This window comes from Cibotium barometz, chromosome 63 (genome assembly GCF_041138505.1).
Source record: "Cibotium barometz isolate CiBa-2024 chromosome 63, ASM4113850v1, whole genome shotgun sequence".
Classification (NCBI taxonomy): Eukaryota; Viridiplantae; Streptophyta; class Polypodiopsida; order Cyatheales; family Cibotiaceae; genus Cibotium; species Cibotium barometz.
Genome location: NC_141108.1, coordinates 20,721,309 through 20,747,884, shown reverse-complemented (window position 1 = coordinate 20,747,884; position 26,576 = coordinate 20,721,309). Strand labels below are relative to the sequence as shown.

The following is a 26,576-nucleotide window of genomic DNA, read 5'->3' as shown; positions in this document are numbered from 1 at the left end:
GCACTTATGAACCTTGATCTATGGCCAAAAAATAGGTACAAAACTTCGCCCAATATGAGGGGTTCCTCAAATAAAAATACTGAAGAAGACAACTCAAAGAGAGTTGGAGAAAGTAGAAGGGTTGAGGTGAAGTTAAAGAACATAGGACAAGAAGAAAGTGAGATATTGGAGCTAATAGCTAGAGGAGATGTCAAATATTGAATCAACTGATCGCACATCCATGTTCACACAGGCCAAACACCTCACCTACATTATTTACTAAGGCTTACACTACACAAACTAAGCACTCAACAAGCTTCACACATCTTTCAAATTTATGCACACATCGTAGCCTCACCATCAATACCCTCCAAGTACATCCCTCAATGGGGCCCTCTCACCACTAAACATACCAATCATATCATTCCTTGCTATGTCTCCATCTGAGGCTAGATCACTGCAAAACTTAGCATTACCTCCCTCTTGATCAACAAACATCCATGTCACATCCTGCATCCCTATATCTCCATCTAAGGCTAGATCACTCCATAACTACTCCATAACTTAGCACTAGTCTAAGGAAATCCCAACCAAACTTCATTCCGATTTCTCCATCTAAGGCTAGATCACTCCATAACTTAGCACCAGTCTTAGGATACCCCAACCAACTCAATGTTTAGGGGTTGTGTTGTTGCTAGTAGACGGGTCTTCTTACCTTCTAGAGAGCATTCTTTATTGGGTGATTGTAAGGATTTCCTTTTCTTTGTGAGGGTGGCATGCTTCCTACAAAGTGTCGTTCAGTTCTTCTCGATAACCAAATACCTCGCCAATGACTAGGACCCCTCAACATCAATTTTCATATACACCTTACTCTACCCCCCAGCCTCGTCAATTGATCTCCTCTCACCAATCGTGAATTTAACTCAAATATTGCCAACCTATCCAACTTTTGCACTCCAGGCATACCAAAGCCTTGCCATGTGTACCAAACTATTCAACATCCAAGGCTTCAATACTAAAATCATTTCTCTACAGATCTCTAGTGCCGATTGGATGAATGCTCTAATCCACTATGAAGCAAATTAACTTGTGTATAAAGCCTTCATCATGCCATCCAACGTGATACCTACTCTTAAAATTCATAATTACAATCAAATTTCCTAGAAAATTATCTCATTTGTAAGAAACCAACAGTGGTACCTCAACCTTACAAGACACGCAAAATCGTCTTCAACATCAACCTAAAGTTAATACCAAAGCATTTAAATATTGACTACTCAAATATGTTTCGCCAACCAACTGCACTTCATCAACCTCCAAGTTGCTATTATAGTGAGCAACCACATTTCAATCACTATTATATCTCACCAATTCGGAGGACATAATCTAAATTTAGGAAAAGGACATGTTAACCACATTTAAATAACATTACTGCCAACAAGGACGCACTTTATTTTTGCAAAAGACGTTCTTATTTTTTTACAATTTCCTGATTATGCGGTTTAGTCCAACCTATGACATATGTAAGTGCCCACTAAAATATAATTTGCACATACATAGCCTAAGAATAAGCCTAACGAGCATTTGGACCCCAAATACTTTGGACGATAGGACAAATGTAAATGAGAGGCCATGTATAAACATCATTTTATACAATGAAAAAAGAGACAATCCCATTAATCATAATTAAGGTGGTGGAGCACTCTTGCTAATTTGCTCTTGTGATTAGTGTATGCATGCTTGCTTGCTTCTCTCTTCTAGATTATTTGCATGCTATGGATTGTGGTGTATACTATGGTTTGCTAATGATTGCTCATCTCTAATCTCTCTTATTAGTAGTTAGCGTTCTTTTCTCGCCCATTTTGTATGCACATAGACATTAAGGTAGAGGTAGAGCTCTCCATAACTCCTTCCCTCTTTACTCACCACCCATTAGGACAAGGCATTCCTTGAGTGACACAAGGGGTGACATTTTAGAAGTCCCTAGCTTCTCCACAAGCGAGAGTTCTCTCTTGAGATGGCTGGTTGTGCATCCTCATATCAACCCTTATAGTCATCACTTCTCCTCGTGCAAGGCACTAGATAGTTCCCAATTGGTGAACGAAGCAATGTGAAGAACCTTACTTTAATAAAATTTGTACGGCCCTGTCGTCTCCTCTAGGTAACTAAATGTGGTATTCTAGGTCTGGGAGATTTTATGGATCTCCAACAAGTAGGTGCAACTTAAGTGTCTAATTGGGTCTCAATGTGTCTCCTCATCAGTATCTCGGTCTCTTGCAAAACATTGCCCAACATTTTCAAAAAAAAAGGTGACAAGCATTGGGACATGATCCTCTAAACTCCTTGTAAGTTTGCTCGTGTCTTTGTACTTCATGCACACATCTTGTCATCATAATCTATGACTCAACCAAGAGGACCAAACCTCTCTAAATTCTGTGAGAGAGAGAGAGTGAGTGTGTGTGTGTGTGTGAGAGAGAGAGAGAGAGAGAGAGAGAGAGAGAGAGAGAAATGAAATGATATGATATATTAACGTCTTCAAAAGGCCAAAATGACCTATGAGACCAATCTGTTACAAAAATAGTGAATCTGGTACCATGTCTAGATACAAAAAGAACTAAAAGAACTAGAAGTGCATGGATGTGGTAGCTGATACAATAAGTGCCCAGTAAGCTGGGTGCTACAATATGTGACACAATGATCGCTCCTCATCTGCACTCCGGACGTCGAGCAAGGATGGCTCGAATCCTCTGCTGTAGTCTCCATCGATTCCGTGTAGCTCCTCTCCTCAGTCGTGGTCGTCTGGATCTCCCTAACTCCAGTGCCCGGTCAACGAGAATGCCAGTAGTGGTAGTGTGGGTGTGAGCCGAGCTCTGCAGTGGTGACTGCTCCTCTGTCTGCTGCTCTGTCTGCTCCCGTGTCTGTCCAATATCTAGTGTAAAGAAATCTGTAATCTGTCTCTGGGACTGTCTCTCTCCTGCTCTCCTCAATAGAGTGTCTCTATATCTGTGTAACTCCAGTAGATACAGTCCAAGACATCTCTGATCCTCATAACTCATGACTCTAGATAAAGGTCCAAAACCCTCTCTGAAGAGACAGTGGAATCGGCCTCGTATCTCATAGTATACTGTGCAATGGCATATGTAATGTAGCTCTGTCTCTGGCTCTAAACGGCATAAGCGACATATCCTGCTGTCTGCTGGTATCCCACTGAATCTACCAGTCTCAACCTCTAACTGATGTGAGGATGTGCGTATCTGACCAATGGCACAACGTAAACCATGAGATAGATGTGTATCCATATAGCTAGGTCGAATCACAAACCCATCTCCTGTGAGTTGGAGAAGATGCTCTCTATAGAAAGCCATCTTCGTACCCAACTCCTGTGTCGGCTCAGTCCATGTCCTCCTGGTGTGCAACTGGATCAGATCCTGACGAATGAGCCTAGTAATCTCCACCCGTGTAAGAGAAATCGAGGGTGCCTGAAGAGAGTACTGGAAAGGAGGCAGCCTGTCCATGGTGAAGCCCTGCGTCTGAAACCATGCTGTCATCTGTGCGTACCAGCATGATGTGTCCCCCTGAAGAGCTAATTGTCTAGAAGACTCAAGGGCCAATCTAGCATATCTGTCTCTAGTAGTGTCCCATAGTCTGTGCACAAAGGAGACTGATCTGGTAAGCGCCTCAATCTGCATAGGAGCTCCGCTCGAATGATATCGTGTGGTACGGAGGCCTTAGCCCCAATCAATCTAGAGATCATAGATACCAAGGGTCTCTCTGCACGCTTCCACCCATCTGGACCTACAGAAGGACCCCAAATCTGCACCCCATACAACATAACTGGGGCTACCAAAGTATCAAAGAGCCATAACTTTGTCCGAGGTTCCTGGAACTGAACCTGCAAACACATCCTCTCCAATCCTCCCAAAGCCGCATAGGCTCTAGTCAGTCTCGTCTCTGCTGCTCTCCCCAAAGAAAATCTCGGCCCAGTGAAGACCACCCCGAGGTAAGTGTATGCATCTGTATACTCCACCGTCTCCTGGCCATATGTGAAAGTAGGTGCTGATCTCCTGATCCACTGCGGTGTGGTGTTAAACACCATAACCTTGGTTTTTCCAAGGTTTACAGATAATCCACTGTCCGCCGCAAAACTGTGTAATGCATCTAACTGTCGCTGCATACCCTCTGGTGAGTCAGAGATCAATACAATATCATCGGCATATAATAACAATGGGATCCACGTCCCCGCCAGCTCGGCACCCCTATCACCCTCTCTATCAATGTAATCAGACACCTCATCAACATACAAACCAAATAGAGTAGGAGACAATGGGCAACCCTGTTTCACCCCAATAGTGGAGTGAACTAAATCCAATACTCCTTCCGGAGTACGTACATATCCCACCACTGATCTGTATAGAGCCATGATGCCCCAAATCAACACTGTGGGCACCCCCATCCCCTGCAGTCTGCGCATCAGCCGAGCTCTCGGTACCGTGTCAAATGCTTTGCGGAAATCCACAAAGCTACAATAAATCCGTCTCCCATGTGACCTCCCCTCCTCAATGACGGCTCTGAGTGTCAGAATATGATCAAGAGTGGAGAGACCCCTCCTGAAACCGGCCTGACCCACTGCCCGCATACCCTCACTCTCTGCCCAACTGCTCAATTGCTGCTCTAGAATGGATGCATACAATTGTGCCAATGTGTGCCCAACCATAATAGTGCGGTAATTCCCGGGCTCTGTAGGATCACCTGCCTTGAAGATAGGCACAATAGTAGACAAACTCCAAGTCTCAAGTAATCCTTCACACATGACGTGGTTGAACAACACCGCAAGAACCTCTGCCAGCATGTCCCTAGCATGTATAAAGTGCTCCGCTACTAGACCATCATGATCATATGCCCTCCTGGTCCTCATCCTGTCAATGGCCCTCTTTACCATCTAAGTGGTAAAGAAAGTGCTCGTAGATGGGCATGGCTCTGTGGGGTCTGGAAGGGGATCCTGTCCAGAAACCGTATATAGTGATGTCGCATACTGGCCCAATACATCAGGAGAAGTAATCACTGGGGGAGGAGAGTGCTCATGAAAGAGTCGCCATGCCTCTCCTGAATCTCTGCTCAAGAACAGCTGATACAAGTCTCGCTCCATGTGGGCTAGGAATGCTCGCTTCTTCCGTCATACAAGGCGCCGGAAGGCAATCCGAGACTGTCTGTGAGTAATGACTCCTAAAAGAAGATCTCTCTCAAGCTGGGCTCTCACATCTTTGCACTCCTCATCATACCAGCTATTCTGAGGCATGCTCCCAGAATGTCTCCTCCGACCGGGCTGAGTATGTGGGTATGCCTCTGATGCTGCATCATGTAATGTCTGAGTCAGTAAAGTGGTGATCTCCTCCACTGAGAGTCCTGGGCTGACTGTGCAAAGACGATCCCAAATCCCCTCTGTATAGACCAAGTCAGTCTCTGGTGTAAATGTATACCGGGTATGTGACATGCCTCCTGATGTCTGGGCTGTACTATACTGAAATGAGACCGATAACGTCAAGACAGCATGATCTACTGCTATGCCCACTGGCATGGACCCCACTGTGAAATCCTGAATGCAAGGGATGAAACTCGGCTGAGCCATAACATAATCCACTGTACTCGCACCATGCCTATGTGGAAAGCATGTGAACCCTGCTGATCCTGGAAATCTCTGTAAGCCATTAAGAATGGCCAGACCATGTGTAGTAGTCATCTCTGTGAGGTATCTCCCATACTCTGTCTGCTCTCTATCATGTGAACACCTCTCTAACCCCAGCTCACCCACATCTAGCTCTCTAAGCATCTCCTCTGAGGTGTCATAAAAGACTGTCTGAGAGTTGCCCGTTCGGGCATTGAAGTCCCCTAGAAGAATAACGTCAGCATCTCTAGAGAACTCCCATATGTCATCATCTAGCATAGAGAAAGGCGACTGTCCTCTGGGTGTAGCATAGACTGACGTACTGGGGGGAAAGTAGCATATGGCAATGTACAGAAATCGGCCTGTGTCCGCTCTCAGCCTCACCCACATGTACCTCGCCTAGTCATCTCGTCGCACGATATGAAGCAGTGGCTGTAACTCCTCCCTGAAAAGCACTGCTACTCCTCCTGAGCCTCTACTCCCATGCTGAGATCTCGTGACTGTCCTGTGAGCTGTCTCCCATCTATCACCTGTCACATGTGGCATCGACTGTCCAGGGGCTTGGTGTGTCTCTGAGAAGAAAACCATGTCCCTATCTCTGAAGCTGTCCTCAAAAGCACCTATGTCTAACCGCATGGATCCATTACAGTTCCACGCAGCCATCTTCAGTGTGGTCCCATAGGTCTCCTCCCGTCATGTAGAGCGTCGCTCTACAATCACCACCCGACCATCTCTGTAGAAGGCCAACTTGCCTTTTTCCCTTGCTGCTCTAATTTCTGGCATCATCTCATTCATATGGGCAAGCTGTGAAAGAGTGAGGTCGTCTCCGAGAAAAATACCAGTCTTCTTGAGAGTGGGCCTCTTCTTTGAGAAATCTTTCTTCTCCTCTAGAGAGGGGAAGCAAAGTATGAGGGCTCTTTCCTTTGATGACTCTCCAGAACCTTCATTCCTCTTGCCCACTCTCCATGCCTTTGTATGTGAGGGTTTTTCCACCCCCATCATGGACATGAGGTTGGAGACCTCTTTGTCCACGTTGTTCATGTCTTTGTCCTCTAGAGAGAGAGAGAGAACACCTTGACTGGTTGGCAAAGGCAGGCCAAGGCACAGAGAGGAGCGAGAGAGGCCTTTGTGCTGTATCTGTTCAAAAACAGTTTAGAGCATAGTGAGTCAGTGACGCGTTTGAAGAGAGACCTCGACCTCTGTGCTGCATTGTTCAAAACAGTCGTGGCCCGCGACCTCTGTGCTGCATCTGTGACCTCGACCTCTGTGCTGCATTGTTCAAAACAGTCGTGGCCCGCGACCTCTGTGCTGCATCTGTTCAAAACAGTCGTGGGTGTGACATTGACACGGTGTGATTCAAATTTTGAATCCTCCCAAAAATAAAAAAGGAAAGGAAAAGGGAAGGGAAGGTTTGGAGCTGCCACGTAGCAAGCCCCAAAACCTTCAAATTATAATATAGAAGTGTACACCATGACTGCACTAATAATTGCACGGCGCAAGAACAGTAGGCTTCCAAAGTACAGAAGCAGACTTAAACTTGGTTACCATCATGGACCACAACTCAGAAAGACATTATGCTTGGTTATTTTTTTCGTATTTTAACGTTTCCCTGCTTCATATTGTCAATGTCTTTGTGTGGCTATCATCCCCCAATGTGTATCGTATTGATTTAGCCCAAACAATCACCTCTCTACAAGAATTGTTTTTGGCAATCAAAGGCCACTGTACAACTGACTGCCATAGACCTTTTTCTGTAGCTCCATGGGAGAGCATGGATCAGTAGCCATATTTATCATTCAGTGCAGTCCTTCCATCTCCTGTTTGCCCTGAAAAGCACAAAAATACAAACTTGTCACACAATGTACTGCACAAAACACACCATTTGTTCAAGAACAAATTCAACCGCAGCAACTTCCTACCTGCAGGTGGGACCCAAGCTTGAAATTTGGCCTCTTCTTTATTGAGGAAAACCGGTTTCTCAGGCCCTAGCCTTCTCTTCTTTGTTGTGTTTGATATCTCTTCATTCCTTGAGCCTGCCCTTTCTTCTTCAAGTTCTTCTACAGCAGCCCCCAATCCTTTTTGATGTCTCAAGAGCAGGGCAACAGTATCAGCAGCAGTAAGAGCAGCTCCCTCCCACATGCTCTTCTCATCTTCACGATCTTCTGTGTGTGTGTCTTCCTTTGCAACATCCTTGGTGGGTTTTCGCAAGATGAGACCATGAGCATCTTCTGGTATATCTTGTGAACTATCATGTTCATGCATTTTCATTGTTGCTTTGTGCCTTTCTTTATATTCCAAAAACTCCTTACCAGTAGAGGTCTCTTCAAGGTTATCTGTGGTTGTCTTCTCCACCACATTCTTCCTGGCATGACCAAGCCACAACCGGCCCTTCAAACTTTCTGTTTTCCTTTTATCCTGTTCATCGACCTGTGGAGACACCATTCTTAGCTCTTTTATTTCCAAGTCATCAATTACAGTGGTTTTGCTGCTTGTTTCCTTCTCAATTTTGGAACTTAGGTCCGTTTTTGATGTCTTCTCAATTGCCTGCTTCAGATGAGCATCTGCAACTTGCCGAGGGCTGGTCGATCGTGGTTCATTATGCCATTTCTTTAGTGCCTCTCCACTTGGATCTGCGATTTTGAGAAGAAAAATAACCGTGTCTAATTCGGTTTGTTGCTTTTCTATCTCTTTTCTGAGACCAGAAGCACGGTCACTTTCTGTTGTTAAAAACATGCAAGAAATTAGTCATCCCAAGATTAAAGCAGTAGCAACAGAAAAACAACTTAGTACATTGTTGGTAAGTATCACAGGAGAAAAGAGTCAGCACTTTCAACTAGGCAAGTATGTCACTTGAAAACAAAAGGGCAGGAGAAAAAAGAAGGGCAACAGCAAGGCACAGCATCAGCAATGACCTGACAAGAAAGGCAGGCCATTGGGCTGCCCAAGTTTGACCTGAAAAAAGTCACGAGCAGCACAGATACGATCAGCCACACGCATTAGCCACCGGCCTGTTTAGGGAGTTGGACCAGGCTCACCCAAAGTGGGCAAAGGGGAAAAATCTTTGCAGCAAACAATCCTTGGAGATTTGCAAGGTAGAGGAAAAGTCTTCAAACATCAAAAGGTAAACATCTTCAGCAAACTAAGGTTAATGAGTTTCATCTTGATTGGTCAAAATTTGAGTGCAATTAGCAGGCATTGGTTTTAAATCAATTTACCATGGCATTTACCACTTGCAGCACCCCAATTTTCTATATCTGACTAAAGCATGAGAGTGGTGCCTCTTACCTAGTTTGGATGATACATTAGTCATGAATGCATCCAAAGTGTCCGGAGGCTCCTGATCTGGACAAATCTCAGCATGATTCTTCTTCTCAGAATCAACCACTTCAGTTAACCTTTCAATATCCTTAATAATCTTCTCTCTTTTCAAGCAATGACTCGGCCGTTTCCACAACTTGAGCAGGTTCGCCTCCCTTGATGGTGGTTTTGTCTTTGTCATGCCATGTGCGATCATAAAAATCATCATCATCACTGCAGTTGTAAAAACATAAAAAAAAAGGTCCGCTTCGTGTCAACCTTCAAGAAGAAACAGAAGCTGCAGCACCTTGTGAAGAAGACCACAACAAGTCTCTGAAATTCCGAACACCAACCTCAGATCCTCGTCTTCATCTTCCATCCCTTTTCTAAATGGTCCTTTCCTAGCTCGGGCACCCATGCTCTCTTGAATGCTTTGATTGAGAGTCTCTTCAAGGTTTTCCAGCTCTTCCATAAGCTGCATTAGATTCATTTTCAAGAGACTATGAAGACCTTGTAGAACAACTCATCTAAATCTTGTGACACCAATGAACAAGCTTCACATGCAAGTAACCTGCTCTATCCGTTGTTGGTTACGTGCAACTTGTGTTTGTTGTCCTTGTGTCAGGCCTCCTTGAGGGATCTCCTTATCATTAGCAAGGAATTAGATTCGATCAAAAATCCTCCATGAAAGCATCTATCTCAGCCTCGAGAGCTTCAGGGAGTTCATGGGTACTTGCATTAAGTACAAAGACCAGAGGTTCTCAGAATAAGCAGAAGATCCCTGTGAAGGCTTTAGACCACATAGTCACCATAAGCAGAGTGGTGGGCATCTTCTAAGCTGGTGGACCTGGGGCAGGATGCCCACTAGAAGAGCTGCTCTTCAAGCGGGGTGCCAAGGAATGGCCACCTGCTGGCACTAACTTCAAGAAAGATAAATGCGTTAATTCTCAGCCCAGCCTCAGGCCACTTGTATTATTAAAAAAAAAATAACCTCCCCCCCGCCCCCCCCACTCTTTCCCCCCTTTCGCCCGCTTCCATTCTCCTTCTCCTTTCTAAAGAATGCTGGCTTGAATGAAGGCTCCTCATTGCAAGCTGGTGGCCTTAGAAAACCAACCCATTATCAAAGAAAGTTCCGGTGAACTTCCATCATCTCAGAATATACAACAATCTATCATGCAGTTGAAAGGGGCGGAAGCATTGGTTTGTCCAAAAGCCACTAGAGAAAGCTCATACAACCCAAAGTATGTCTTGAATGCCATCCTCTGAATATCTCATGACACAATCCACCCATACATGATGAAAGCCACTCTTAAGATCAATCGTGCTAAAGCAAGAGGAACCACCCTCTTATATACACACATTTTGTATTTCCCTATCTACAAACGTTTTGTATTTCCCATCCTTATTTTGCATTAGGCTGACCAGCAAGCATAAAGGTAAGTTACTCAGGCAAAGCAAGCCCTCCTCTAGGAGCTTGTTGACTTGATTCCTTATCTCCTCTTGTTCACTCTAGGGTGGCCAATTTGGTCGAAAGCTTCCAAGGATAAGATCAATGCAATGATCTTCCGCGTGTTCCAATAAGAGCATTCCAAGCAAGGTCTACAAAACAATCTTGATATGCATGCAATAAATTTAATCTTTCTTAGTCAATGCATCTACATGAGTGTTACATTGCTCTTCCTTATCTCAAACAAAAACCAATTACAAGCAAAAAGATTTTTCATTACTTGAAAAATCTGGATGTGGCTTACAACCAGGATAGCATCCCTCAAAGACCAGTATTATGCATCAAGGTGGTTACCTAATCCTTGTATTCAGTCGTGCATGCCAAGGCATTCCCAAAATCACATCACATCCCTGCAAGGGTGCAACCAAGAAGTTCTCATGATCCAAATAACCCTGTACATGCATCCCCAACTTGCCAATCACTGGCACCACAACCACATTCTTTTCTTGGAAAGCTGAACTAGCTTCCAAAGGTATCCCCAACTCAAAAGCACATCTACGACTATGGCTGCAGTCATTTCAGTAGATATGAAATTGTGAGAAGAGCAATCATCAAACAAAAAGAGGGTTGATTTGTCTTTGAGTTGCTCCACACTTGAAATAATTTGTAATATTCAATAGGTTGACCTGTGTTCCCCTGCACATCACAAATAGCATTTCTTTGTGCCTTCTCTTCACGTGCCTTCGTACATCCAGGAATTTGGCATACACACAATCTTTACTACCACATTTGAAACATCTTCCTTAGCGCAAGTAAGAGTGTTTCTACTGTTGAGACAGTCCGTATGCTTTGCCCTCGCCCTTTGTTTTCTTCTCATGGTCTTTGGTAGCTTGTTCGACACATTTAGCTTCCGTTTTTGGTGGCTGGCCAGATTTCTGCTGATTATGACCAGTCCTTGACTTCCATTTAGGTCCTTTTGGAGTTGATTTTCCTTGCCCGATGTTCATATGAAAATTCCTGCAATAGTGATTAAATTAGTAAGCTGTTGCAAGATTTGATTTGGGTGTTGTTGGATAATAGGATGGAATCCCAATTTATATTTACATTTCTACTCCTCATCGTTGATGTCCATGAAAGTGTGGGATTGCAATGGCTAGGGTTAGGGTGTGTGTGGAGAGTACACACAACACACAGTACACAGAGAGTAAGAGAGAGAGGAACCCAATGATAATGATAAAAAGCAAGTACAAAAGTCGCCACATAATAGTGATAAGTGAGTGACCTAATGAGTGTTCACATAGGCCGGCCATAAGTGGTGCCAGGTGGACCAAACCACTTATAAACATCTATAAGTGAAACTAAGCTAAACTTGGAAAAAACCTCCAGTAACTGAAGTAAAAAGTGCCCCAGTAACCTACTGATGATCACTAGCACTCCTCCGGGTGTATACAGCATAAAACCCAACAAACCCCCCTGGAGTGATATGTGATCACTATCACCAAAAGGAAACAAATTCAAAGCAGTGCGGAATGCTTCGAATTTTGGACGTGGTAATGCCTTGGTGAAGATGTCTGCCACATTCTGATCTGTAGGGCAGTAGATCAGACTAATATCACCTGCCTAGAGTCTCTCCCGAACAAGGTGATAGTGAATCTCAATGTGTTTTGTGCGGGCATGAAACACGGGATTCCTGGCCACGGCAATGGCACTCTGACTATCAGCATAGATAGGGGTAGGCTCCTCCATTGAAATATCCATATCAACCATAAGACAGCACAACCATATACACTCAACGGTAGTAGTGTAGGCTGCTATGTACTCTGCCTCACAAGACGAAGTGGCCACCATGGTCTGCTTCTTGCTTAGCCAAGAAATGCATGAACAGCCAAGAAAGAAACAGTTCCCACTAGTGGAATGTCTGGTATCAAAATCACCAACCCAATCTGAGTCGCTGCAAGCATGTAACTGCGTCACTCCCCTCAGGATATAGCAATCCAAGAGACCGGGTACCCTGCAAATACCGAAACACACGCTTCGCAGCTTGCCAATGTGACAATCGCAGGTTGTGCATGAATCTGCTCAACTGAGATACGGCATACTGAATATCTGGCCATGTAGTACACAAGTAAATAAGGCACCCAACAGCCTGAGCATATGTAGTGGCATCAAACAAAATACTGTCATCTTGTAGTGACAGTTTCAGCCCGGGCTCCATAGAAGTGTTGATAGGCTTGCAATCCTGAAATTTAAACTTCTCCAGAAGTTTAGCAAGGTACCGAGATTGCAACAACCCAATGCCTCTGTCATCCTGCACAAACTGTATGCCCAAATAGTAGTGTACGGGCCCCAAGTTAGACATGTCAATTGTCTGTTGTAGTATCTCTTTAAAAGCTGCAATTTTGGCATCATTTGATCCCGTGAGCAAGAGATCATCCACATGTAGACTGATGACCAGCAGATCTTTCTCTTCTTTCTTTACATACAAAGTGGCTTCAGATGGACTGTTCACAAAGCCTTGAGTAAGCAGGAAAGCATCTATCTTTGCATACCAAGCTCGTGGAGCCTGTTTCAAACCATACAAGGCCTTTTTCAGCCTGCATACTTTCCCTTCATGACCATGTTCTGCAAAACCTATGGGCTGATGTACATAAACTTCCTCCTCGAGGTCCCCATGTAGGAAAGCAGTCTTAATGTCCAACTGATGAACAACCCAACCACGATGTGCAGCCAATGCAATGACACTCCTGAGTGTCGATATACGGGATATAGGAGCAAATGTCTCCTCATAATCAATGCCCTTTTTCTGTGCATAGCCCTTTGCAACTAGACGGGCTTTGTACCTATCAATGGATCCATCTGCATGTCTTTTCAACTTATAGACCCACTTTGTACCAATGGCTTTCTTGCCTTTGGGCAAATCAACCGAATCCCATGTATGATTCTTTTCAATAGAATCAAGTTCATCCTGCATGGCTTTATTCCAATGCACACTGTCTCGTGCATCCACAAATGAATCAGGCTCATCATCATCATGTAAGCTAGCTGCCATAACCATATTCAAATCCATGACATGTGCATGCTCATTGGTCCGTGTCTCCCTACGAGTACGGCCATCAAGAGGAGCATCTAGGTGGCTGTCCTGTAATGTATTCAATTACCATCTAGGTGTATGTCTGACTAGTGGAGCCTGTTGCCCCACATTTGGCTCAACCTCTTGCTCAATCTCCTGCTGCTGAATTTCTGCATCACCTTCATGATTAGCTGGCTGCCCTGCACCTTCATGGGTTGGAGTACCAACTGTGGAGTGAAATTCCATAGGCAGTAGGCCTTCAAACACATCATTTTCAGCTTGATATACATCATAACCAGCCATGGATAATTCTGATTTTTCATCAAAAATCACATCCCGACTGTTGAATATCTTCTTGGACATTGGGTCATACAACCGGTAGCCCTTGCTCTCACGGCTGTACCCAACAAAAATGCATTTGTGGCTTTGTCATCCAACTTCCTTCTCAACTCTTTGGGTATGTGTGCATATGCGAGACACCCAAAGGTACGAAAGTGTGATACCAAAGGCTTGCGGCCATGCCAAGCCTCAAAAGGAGTAATGGATATCGATGCCTTTGTGGGACATCGATTCAATATATGACAAGCACACATAACAGCTTCCATCCAAAAGACATGTGGTAGCTTCTTTGCCTTCAACAAACATCTAGCCATCTCCATGCACCGATTCTTCCTTTCTGCAACCCCATTCTGCTGTGGAGTATAAGCAGTAGTATACTGATGCTTGATACCTCTACTCTCAAGAAAGGAATTCAACATGTGTGACACATATTCCCCCCCTTGGTCAGAACGGAGAGTCTTAACCTGACATCCTGACTCATTTTCAACAAGTGCTACAAAGGCCAAAAATGCATCATATACCTGTGATTTCCGTGTCAACGGATAGACCCAGCATGTACGAGAGGTCATCAATAAATGTAGCAAAGTAGAAGCAACATCCTAATGACTTCGTCTACATGGGACCACAAAGATCACTGTGTATAAGCTGCAACTTTGCAATTGCTCTTAGAGCCTAATCATGTGGAAAAGAAAACCGATGCATTTTTCCCAAAATACATCCTTCACATATGTGATCTGGAGGCTTCTCCATAAGAGGTAGGTCTGTGAACATGCTATGTCGCTGCATAAGCATAAGACTACCAAAGTTTACATGCCCCATCCGAGCATGCCATAACTCAGTGTTAAAACCCTAAGATCTCTCTAGATAATTGTTATGCATAAACATGCATAAACTCAACCACCCAACCACCCCCGAGCCCAAGGGATGCACACATGAATCATAAATGAAATACATCATACCTCTACCTTGATGTCCCATACCATCAAGAGGTATAACTCCAATCCTATAGCATGTAGCTATAGTGTGAAATGGTAGATGAGGAGATATGGATCTCTACACAAGAGACCATAGCATAAGCCTCAAGCTTCCTAGCCTCCAAGCCCCCAAGCTCCCTTGAGTGTGCCCCATGCCCCTATTATATAGGAGGGCCCTCAACAAGTGACTCTTGACTTTCCATTTCTCATGTGTGACCCTTGGATGCCTGACCCTAACCTTAAACCTTAAGGTTAGTCCTAACCCATACTCCACTAGAGCTTGTTCCCATGCTCCCATGCTCACAAGCCTAATGTGGGTTAGCCTCCCAGTATATGCACACATAATGTGTATATAACATAGCACACATAATGTACATATAACATACTTCCCCTCTCTCAAAACATTGCACTCTTGCAATGAAAAGAAGGAGAACTGCGCTGAACAATCTCAACCGACTCCCAAGTTGAATTCTCAATTTCCCTATCTTTCCACCTTATTTTAACCTCAGGGATTAGTCAACTACAAAGTTTCCTTTCCCTGAATTCAAGTACCTAATCAGGTTCATGTGTGGAACATAGGATAATTCATCGACTTCAACGAGTTCTTGAGGAGTAACTGTGTCATCCTCACCTCCCAGTTTCCCTTTCAATCTATCGATATGAAAGACTGGATGAACTCTAACAATTGGAGGTAGTTTTAGTTCATACGCAACCGTGCCAATCCGATATATAACTCGAAATGGACCACAATATCTAGGAGATAAATTCGAGCATTTTTCCATTGACAAAGTCTGAAAATCTTTAGGAACATTAAAATAAATCAACGCTCCTGGTTCAAAAGACCGAGATGAGCGTCTCCTATCAGCATAAAACCATGCCCTATCATGAGAACTCCTAATAGAATCCCGAGCCTCGGTCAGAATTTCCTACATATCACGCAAGAAATCCCTCGATGCATCAAGCTCGATGTTCTTAAGACTGACATTAACAAGTGCCCTGGGTTAAAACCCATACATAAGTATGCACGGACTAAAACCAATAGCCATATATTTAAAACTGTTATAGGCAAATTCCATCATTGAAATATTTCCCAATATGATGATTTTCTAGAGACATGCACGAAGCATATACTCTACAATCTGATTCATACACTCTGTTTGCCCATCAGACTGCGGCGGATGATCAGAGCAATTCACATTCAAAGTAACTTCCTCGTTGTAAACCATTCGGAATAAAGTAGGAAAGCATGGCATTATAACAGCAGAAACCAGGGATTCATTGGCGCCCCGACACACCCACATCTGCATATGGAATACTCAACGTCTCGAGTTACCCATATCAACATAGAAAGTCATCAACGTCTCGATGAGTCACATATGTCCATCCGTAAACCTATCAGGTTGATTGTGTAAATCACCTAAAGTACGGAACTAAAGAAAGAAATGCCAACAAAGGAAGAATTCAAATTTCCTTATCCGACCACAACAAGATAAACTTGTTTGAACTCTAAAGAAAGAGATTTCAACAAGTGAAAATGCCGATGAGATTGCCCTCATCATAACATGCAGGCTATAGATAAAAGAAGTTTATCTAGAGAATGCCCACACTATAACTTCGAGTGAATTAGAAAATAAGATTGTCTATGAATGTTGAGGTCAACATGCTAAGTGATGTAAGCAAAGCAACAATCTTGAGCCCAAATTATCCCATAAGATAATATATGTGAGGGATCCCTAGCGTCCCATACCACCATGATACCATCCATACATACCTTAACAATTTGAAACTCCCTAGTATGCCGTCTAGGAAATATGAATAAAATCCTGTATAAAAGGAATAATATGGCCTTATCCAGACTTTCACATACTAAACCTGTCTCTATATACTTGAGACTACATCAAGGAATAACCCTTATCGAGTATATCATTAGAAAAGAATTTTGAATTATTGGCGCCTTTCTAATGATAACTACCCAAAACACAATAAAGTTAGGGTAGAAAAAATAACTCACCTAGATATATAAGCAACTAGGTATCCGAGTTGGAATATACACAAGAGTACAAGAAATATACTCCAAAATTATGTGCAAAAAACGAAGGCAAATGCTACCTTCAAAGCACATGTAATTATTCAAAAGATCAAAAGATCCTTATAAAACCATGGATAAAAGCATAGAAGCTCCTCAAATCCATAAAAACCATAGTTGATCATAAAAATCAATGCATACCATCTAATGGACATCATGTCAAAAGAAGCATTAAAATTGGTGGCCAACTCATCAATTCAGAGTATATGAACATTGTGTTGTCCAAATAAAACTCCAAAGTAAGAAAGTGAAACACATGTGTGTAGCACTCAATAAGAAAACCCTAGACATAAGTGATCTAGGCAAAACATGATGAGTCCATATAAAACTTGGAAAACATCCAAAATCCACCAAAACAAACCGATCAACTAACCCATGATAGAGGCTTAAAAAATTAAGCACAAACCACACTTAAAAAAGTGCAAAATAAATTATCATGGAAAAGTGTCAAAGGTGAAACACACTTTGAACGTAAATTATAGCCATCAAAAGAAATTAAGGAACATGTCCAAAAAGAATGGCTAAACAATGGTAAAAAATCATGAATACATCGTTTAGAATTAATCCAAACATAAATATCCATTAATACGAGGTATAATCGTATTAATAAAATATGCGAATAACTCGCATCTATCTAATATCAGTACGAGAAAACGTACTTCAACATTAAATAACCCTCGAAAATATTAAATTCTCGAGAAAAAGAATTATCATGAATTTTTCTAAATTTTTCCAAATTTTACAGGGCCTCAAAATATAATAATTTTGAATTCCACCAAACCTATCTCATGGCATTCCAAACCTATATTTTTCCAGAAAATTTTTAGCAATTTCATTTACCAAAATACCATTGATATTTTAAAAATACCAATTTTTAGGATTTCTAAAAATAATTTCTAGAAATTTCCTAATTTTCCCTGAGAATCCCATCATTCACGAAATTTCCAATTCCGCTCGACAATTCTCAAATCCAATGAAAATTTTCAATTTTAATGGATTTTTTTAATTTTTTGGGTCAAAAAATATAATTTTAAGAGAATTTGAATGGTCACGGGCGCCCGAATGGACACACCACATGCCAAACACCAACCCCACATTTTTCCAAAATTTAAAATAACCTTTGTCTAATTTTTCACTAATTTTTAAGAATTTTTTTTGAAATTTTTAAATTACCCCGAACGCATTTAGAATACGAACGGTCAAAAAATTTCGGAATTCAAACGGTTTTCCCGGAATACGGAAAGCCAAAAGTTTTGGGAAAATGAAAAGACCAAAAAAATCGGAATGTGAAAGGTCAAAGGTTTCCGGAATACGGAAGGTCAAAAGTTTTTCCGGAATTCGGAAAGCCAAAAGGCTTTGGGAAAACGGAAAGCCAAAGGTTTTTCGGAAGATGAAAAGCCAAAAATTTTCAAGAAAGAAATTTCCAGGAATTTTCAGAGATTTTTTTTTCTCAAATCCCATATTCTCAGTATTTTCCAGGCTTTTTTTGAAATATTTTCAAAAAGCTTTTTTTTTAAAATAAAAAACTCATTTTTTTTAAAAAAATGAAAAAAAATGAAAAAAAATAACCTTTATTGGCTTATAGCCAATTTGATTTTTTTAAGGGGGGGGACGATTTTTTTCGCCCGGCTGCAGCACAGCCCCCTCCCCCCGGCCTGTGCGCAGAAACGTGGAGGGAGAGAGAGAAACTCCCTCCTCTCCTCCTTCTCCCTACTTTCCTCTCCCTCTTCTTCCTTCCAATCTCTTTCCTCCTCCCTTCTCTGTTAATCAAAGATTAACTTAATCTTTTGATTAACTTTTTAATTAACATATCTTAATCATAATTAAGATTAATTCTGATTAATGTTAAAAAATCATTTTAAAGAGATTTTTCACCCGAAAAAGAGAAAGAAAAATCAGATTTGAGAGGCGGAGAGAACCCCACGCACACGGGAGAGCAATTCATGCATCAACACGCTGTCCCCTACTGAATTTCAGTAGAAATTGACAGAAATTTGATCGCATTCTCGCGGAAAAAACTCGCAAAAATGTATAAAAATACATTTTTCATCATAAAAATGCTCAAAAAATTCCTTAAAAATTAGGAAAAAATTTCTAAAAATTTTAGAAATTCAAGGAATCCATTCTACAAAAATATCCACCATAAACTTTATGGAATTTTTGTAAAAAAATCCATTAATGCTCGATTTTAACCATAAAAAATAGGAAAAAATAGCATTAACTCACGGTATTCCCCCGCAACGTCGATTCGTCCATTGAATTGTAGTTATACACGTTCCAATCACCATATCGATGATCCACGTGCAATTCATCAACACAAATCAACAAAAAATAATATTTTATTAGTAAATATTAAAATTTACTAAAAAAAATCAATAATTAAATAGAGATTGCTCTGATACCACTGTTAAAACCCTAAGATCTCTCTAGATAATTGTTATGCATAAACATGCATAAATCAGGCATAAACTCAACCACCCAACCACCCCCGAGCCCAAGGGATGCACACATGAATCATAAATGAAATACATCATACCTCTACCTTGATGTCCAATACCATCAAGAGGTATAACTCCAATCCTATAGCATGTAGCTATAGTGTGAAATGGTAGATGAGTAGATATGGATCTCTACACAAGAGACCATAGCATAAGCCTCAAGCTTCCTAGCCTCCAAGCCCCCAAGCTCCCTTGAGTGTGCCCCATGCCCCTATTATATAGGAGGGCCCTCAAGTGACTCTTGACTTTCCATTTCTCATGTGTGACCCTTGGATGCCTGACCCTAATCTTAAACCTTAAGGTTAGTCCTAACCCATGCTCCACTAGAGCTTGTTCCCATGCTCCCATGCTCACAAGCCTAATGTGGGTTAGCCTCCCAGTATATGCACACATTATGTGTATATAACATAGCATACATAATGTACATATAACACTCAGCATCAACCATAGCTGGCATGAGAGTGGATGCATGATAAGCGGACTAATCCACTGGCTGAAATGCATCCATTTGATAAAGTCCATGACATAATGTACCAGTAAGCATCAAAGTCAAAGCATTGTCTTTGTCTCTGACATCTGTCATCATCAAAATTGACCTACATACCACACTGTGCTAAAGAAGAAATGGACAACAAATTCTTCTTTATCCTTGGTACATATAAGGCATCCCTAAGGCGGAGAATAGAGACATCAATGGCTGTGAGCTGAATCTCCCCAATGCCACGAACTGGATATGAAGCGTTGTTGGCACATTGAACTGACTTGCCAACAGGGGCAGGGCATATACTGCAAAACAAATCCCTGTGAGATGTGATATGCTTTGAAGCACCACTATCTAAATACCAAGTACATGCATGCTCAGTCACACTGAGTGCCTGTGAAGACCAAGAGGCATCATAACTGCATGTGTAGAAGCAGTAATCCCTGTCTACAACAAAAGATGCAGTCTCCGTGGGTGCTTTAGAGGCATCTGAGATAGACATCCCAGACTCCTCCTCCTTCTCTTTGGCAATCCTCAATGTGAGGTATGATAGACCTCTGTACAAACAATGCAATGAGTGACAAAGCTTGTGCATCTTTGGCATCCCATGTCTTTTGAGCACCGGTTCTTTGGATAGGCAGCTGCCCTGGCTGAACTGGTGCCTATTGTCCTATTCCACGAGCACCCCCCTGAGGAGGAGTCTCTAGAGCCAATGGACCTGGACGAGGCTCATCGCCACAAACAAAATCCCAAAGACCTTTTGCCACGAGCACATTTTTAAGCATGAAACTCCATAAGGAGTAATTCGTGCCATCCAACTTAGACAAGTACGTGAATACATCACTCTGCTGTTGACCTGCCATTGTGCTTTAGCACAATGTTGTACCTGTGTATCAAAAACCCAAATGCAAAGACTCTCAATGCAACTGTACTCCACTGAGTATAACAAACTCAAATTTGCCTACAATCTCAGTCCTCTGAATGTGCAATACAATGCACCACTAACTCAGCAAGAATGCAGCAAATATGGCTCTCACAGTGCCAAAATGCCCAAAATGTCCAAAATATCTGCACCCAAATGCCTTGCAAATGCCTGCAGAGGTTTCTTTGCTAGAGCCTCTGTATCTGCCAAAGTGCTTCCACATTAAGTAGGGATTTATGTTCTCAGATATGGCCCTCCTCCAGCCGACGAGGACCATCCCAGGGCCGACCCTTGATGAGATGATTACTTTTGCCTTCGAGCACGTGGCGCTCCAAAGGCTGATGATGACTGATGAGCCAAAGGTTTTTAGGATTGCAGTAGATGTGCATGAAGCTATATATGGTTGTAGCACTTTAAAGTGGTCAAGATAAGTGGTATATGCAGTCTAGGGTAGACACTCTTCACCTTGCAAAGTTTGGACCACTTTAAAGTGGTACATGCTAAACACTCCTATATTGCATGTACCACTTATAAGTGGTACATAGAGTGTGTACAATGTGTAGATTGTAGCACTTTAAAGTGGTCAAGACAAGTGGTACATGCTAAACACTCCTGTACTGCATGTACCACTTATAAGTGGTACATAGAGTGTACAGTGTGTAGGCTGTAGCACTTTAAAGTGGTCAAGATAAGTGGTACATGCAATCCAAGCTAGAGAGTCTTCACTAATAAAAATTGGTCCATAATTGCACAAATATAGACCACATCCAACTTGTATTTACTCATAGAAAAGTGAAATTTAGGACCATAAAAAAGCTTGTGATAGTAATTAAAATACGTGAAAGGTTGGGAAAACATGTATATTAATGTATCAAGCCAAAAGTTTAATCACATGTTACATTGTCAATATTTTACATCCCTATAAATACAGGCACCATTGGTTAACATTTTCCAATATTGGTTCCAAAATGTATCAATATACACATTTGTTGTATGGTGCACTCCAACTATAGACATTTTTCAGTAGTTCATCTACTATCTCCTACCTCGACCAGCACTGCGACCAAAATTACATTCTTTCTCTCTCTCTTGCCATCTGAGCTCCAATTCCTCATAGTAGACAAACTGGCACCCTTCATGCTGGTGGCTGACCTTTTGTTGTATATACTGTGACACAAAAAATTAATATCTTAAAATTTTAACTTTGTATATAATTTGGTGTCTTTACAAGGATAATAAGATGGAAGCTTGTTCAAGAAGCTTGTTGGGGCAGCGTCCATAATGGAATTACGGCGTGGCACTACCCTGACAACGACTTTTTCTTCTAATATTTTGGATTTCCAAAGGTTTTATCTCATGTGCAGAGGTGCACATTGTAAATACCATGAGTATGTTTATATATAAATACCTTGGTATGCTTTGTTAGTAGGGTGAGGTGGAAAATAAAAGTGGGCCTTCATGCTTATATGGCTTTATTTTGTACTTTTAAATTTGCATTCACCATGTAGCTACAAATAAGGGCATGTGGATGGCATAGGGAGGAGTGTGGAAGGCACATGGAGGAGTGTGTGTAGGTGCATAATTAAAAAAGATGCTTCTAGAATGCTTACATGGAAGAAGAGACTCTTGCCATGTGTAAGTTGGGGTCTCCACCTACATGCCACTTAGGCTTGACAATTGTCTCAATATATCCTCAAAGTCAAAGAAGCCTTCAATTTAATAATCAATAGAAGACTTAGCCCAAATGGACAATTGATATGACATCCTCCCTTATGTCACGGAAGGTGGAAGATTTCCACAATTGTAATTTGTAACACGGTGAGAGAGGGTGACTTTCCACCTATAAAATGAGCCCTCCTCTCCCATTTCATTTTCAATTAGAAGAGCCTCCTCAATTGGGTATTTTTGTGTCACTACTATCAATCTCCTATTGAGCACTCTTGTTATATGTAGTGGCTTCGTTTAGCATTATCTCTTCATGCCTTTCCTAACTTTGAAATCCTTCATCATGACCCAAATTAAGAGAGATAAGGAGTTATTATCTTGGTGGGCTTGTGACTTCTTAAGGTAGCCCTTGTGTTATTGCCGCCCTTCTTTGGACCTTTGGAGGTACCATTGGTTTTAGCGGTAGGTGAGCAAGTGGAAAGACATTGGGAACCATGAGTAGACTTTAGGTCATCCACTGCGTAATGTTAACCCTTACTCTCTATTTTGTATCATCAATGAAGATGCAAGGCAAGAGGAACCACTAAAATGGAGTCTCATGCAATGGAGAGAAGGATGTAGTTTTTGGCGGTTCAATCTCCTACTTTCAATTGGTAATTTCTCTTTGCTTAAATTATCTTTTCTAAAACTATTCATATGACTAGAATGCTCTCTCAATGCTCTTTCCATATATGTCATTAAGTTTTCCATCTCATGTTTCATCAATAACTAGAAATTTTACTAAAATTGCTAATTTTTAGGCCTTTTAGGACAGTTTTATACCCCTGCACTAAAATGCTTATAACTTCTTGCTCGGTTGTCCGATTTGAAAAGTTTTTATATGGGTGCGAAGCTCTCTTTAAGCTCTACATATTTATATAGTTCAATTTTAGTATAGCCACATGTATAAAAAATTATAATTCTCTATTTATCTCTGTTTTTTCTGCACTTTTGGCCATTTCTCTCCTAATTATGATTAAATTCTCTTAATTTTTTGGTGAAATTATAACCCCCATGCATCTTAATCATTTGTAAGTCATTTTTATCACTTTCCACTCCACAATGTTTCACCCTAATTGCCCGATTCGCACAGATGAGCCATACCAATACTCCCCATATGTTTCGGTCCACATAGTCTTGAGTAGAAAGGTTTTCTACGAACAAAGGATTGCCCTCTTGTTTGGAGCGGCAAGATTAGACAAAATTCTTGCTTTTCTGGAGCCCTTTCTCTTCCCTTCCATGAGTTATGACATCACCTTTAATGTGTTTATTTTCATCTTAATCTAGGGAGAGAGAGGGAGGTAAGGAGGTAGTGAGGTTTTATGTAAGAATGTTTTCATTCCAAGAAGTGACCAAAGTAAAATCCCCAACTTTGCGTCACAGTACCATGCCTCTCCCTGTACTTCTCTATCTCACTCGGCTCTGAAGGCATCCTCCGAGGCATAGTACATTCGATTCTCTGATATCAACCAACCCCAAAGCCATGGGACCACTTGTAGTAGGAGAAGTTGTAAGTTAGTATCATCCATGGCCCTGAACTTTGGCATAATGTGAAATGTACCTGTTTCGTTCATCATGCACTTGTACACATTGTCATCCAATAGAATGTTAGTGTGCTCATTGTACTCTGGACAATTTTCCCAAAAGGTCTGCAAGTTTTAAAAAAACACACGTTTCTTCTGTTGAAAATCAAAGTCTACTGACATGCACATTTCCTAGCCCATAAATCCATGAATCAAGTGTTGTATAGATCCAAATGCTATAGAAAACCTTTGTTTGACATTTTGAAGTAAAGCATAGCTCCAAATGTACACATCAAAGTTTTTTCTTGCCCATGTGATAAAGTCCTTAGCATCTCTATGCTTGTAGTGTGTAACTGTTTACAAGCACCCTATCAAAATACATTGTCCATGGTGGAACCCTCCTTGCATTTAGACAGTGAGGATACATTAGCAACCCATTCATATCCAGCACTAAAGATCTGGGTTATTCACTTTTTGGAAGTGGTGAGAATAGGTTAGTAGGCCTAGGGAGTGCCATGAAAATCAAAAACCTCAAGTATCCTAGATAAATCATAGGAAAAATCACAGGGCCACTAGGCCACACCATGCACAACTTTGCCTCTGTAGATGTATACAAGTGTCGACGGTATGAAAAGTCATAGTTAGCCTTTTGCTTCTGTCAAAAATTTGGCCTTGGTTGAGTGTGGCACTCTCGAACATAACATGAGATGTAGCCGATGTCATCCTGAATGGGCCAGCATCGCACATAACATGACAAGGCCCTGATGTCTTCCTGAACAGACCTTAAAGCCTCATTTAACAGGGAAGAATCTACACATGACATTAAGGTTCTCAATAATAACAAGACCTTAAAGCCTTATTTAATAGGGAAGAATCTACACATGAAATTAAGGTTCTCAATAATAAGAAGATGAAGCAAGAAACATCGATTGCACAAAATTTCCATTACTTGAAGATGATGCAAATACAAGAGGGTTGGCTTTGCTCGTAAAAGTGATTAAAAAATGAGTGTTGGCAAATTTAACTACAAAAAGTGCATGGTGGCTGATTTAATCCTAGGGTGATTAATCACTTCTTGCATGCACGAAGCTCTTGATGATAAGGGATAGAATTTGCCTGAGGTGGCATACTTTCAGTGTTCTTTTCCTCCGCTTCTTTTTTTGCATTCTTTTGCTTCTTCGCCTCAGTGCCCTTTGTGTGGTCCAACTCTACATACAAATACAAGGCTTCATATTATTCCTACATTCCAAAATACATTGAAGTAATAAATGCGCAGCCATATCAGAGAGGGTAATATTATCAGGAGTAGAAGATGTGCAGTCCATAGTTTCCTCCTCCTCACGTGCAATGCATGCATCTTTATGAGACATTGGTGTGATTGGAATCCCCATACTTACATCTATTCCATCCGCTGCATTCTTAACACTCTCGTTCACCAAACCAGTACTTGTTTCCATAGCTGCTTCAACCATAGAGAATCTGTAGTCACAACCCACTCTGTCCCCTTTGGTGCTTGAGCCAAGATTTATGCCTTCTTGTACAATCTCACTCGTGTTTGCTCACTCGTGTCTGTGCCATGAACTTCACACTATGGCATCTCCATTCGTGCACTTTCACCTAATAGGTGCTCAAGGCTACACGGCAAAGGAACACTCTAGCATTTCTCTAAACCTTATTTCACTTTCAACCATGTCAGAAGGTGTTGAAACTGGAGGTCTTGGTTTAACGATGTATTTTCCTTTGTTTTCAAATACACCTGCAACACACAAGGATACATGCTTAACAAGAGAAAAATGATCACCCATAGAACATCAAGGTGTACACACTCATATGACCAGGATGGTGGACTAAAGAACATTACCTCCAGGGTTTTTGTTTGCAGCCCTTTCGATGTGCTCTGATAAATTCTCAACTGGCCCGTGTTCTACCAGATGGTTTGAAAGATGATGCAATCGCAAACATCTAAAAATTACATGCGCACAAACAACAACAAGTTCAAGCCTTCATCAATAGATTTTGCAGTCAATAGACAAAACCATAAACCAACATAGTGGTTAAGGAGCATTGCCAAGTTTGTGCTCCTCTCTAATTGGTGACTCCAGCGTGTCTTTTGAAGCACTGGATTTGGAAGAGGGCTCTACTACGCACAACAAAGAATAAGATGACACTGGCCGCGGAGGCCCGAATACTCCACTCGCTGTGAAAGATGACCTCCGGAAAGGCGAGGAAGGAGAATCGTCCTCGGGAGGGACTCCGGTGAATCTACTGCTCTTCTCAGCCATCAATGCGCAAGCTACCTGTGCAATGTACCTGTTCTTTCTCTCAGCAACATAATTTTGCTGTGGAGTGTACCTGCATGTAAATTGCCTCTGAATTCCATGCTTTTTCAGATACATCAAAAACTCATTGGAGAAGTATTCTCCCCCTCCATCTGACCTTAGGCACTTAACCTACACACCTGTTTGCTTTTCAGCCAACATTCTGAAATTTTGAAAGTGAGTAAACACTTCACTTTTCTCCTTCATGAAGTACACCCACACTTTCCTAGTGTGGTCATCAATGAATGATACATATTAGTGACATCCTCCCATTGA

At 41.8% G+C, this 26,576-nt stretch overlaps 2 protein-coding genes across 2 annotated transcripts; both read right to left on the bottom strand.

Moving 5' to 3' along the window:
* Window positions 1-2,487: 2,487 nt before the first annotated feature.
* Window positions 2,488-4,196, bottom strand: LOC147603823 (uncharacterized). The gene has a single exon (XM_086796092.1). The coding sequence runs from the start codon at window positions 3,666-3,668 to the stop codon at window positions 2,685-2,687; it is 984 nt and encodes a 327-aa protein (XP_086652218.1). The 5' UTR covers window positions 3,669-4,196; the 3' UTR covers window positions 2,488-2,684.
* A 2,978-nt stretch (window positions 4,197-7,174) lies between these two features.
* On the bottom strand, window positions 7,175-9,768 carry LOC147603822 (SMAD/FHA domain-containing protein). Its single transcript, XM_086796328.1, is given in 7 exon segments — window positions 7,175-7,467; window positions 7,561-8,358; window positions 8,927-9,060; window positions 9,062-9,172; window positions 9,292-9,413; window positions 9,510-9,581; window positions 9,748-9,768. Coding segments are annotated over 7 exon segments (1,308 nt in total). The 3' UTR covers window positions 7,175-7,417.
* Between the last annotated feature and the right edge of the window lie 16,808 nt (window positions 9,769-26,576).

What these genes read in the sequence shown, in the direction of transcription:
- LOC147603823 (XM_086796092.1), bottom strand. Translation starts at nt 3,668, where the DNA reads ATGCAGATTGAGGCGCTTACCAGATCAGTCTCCTTTGTGCACAGACTA.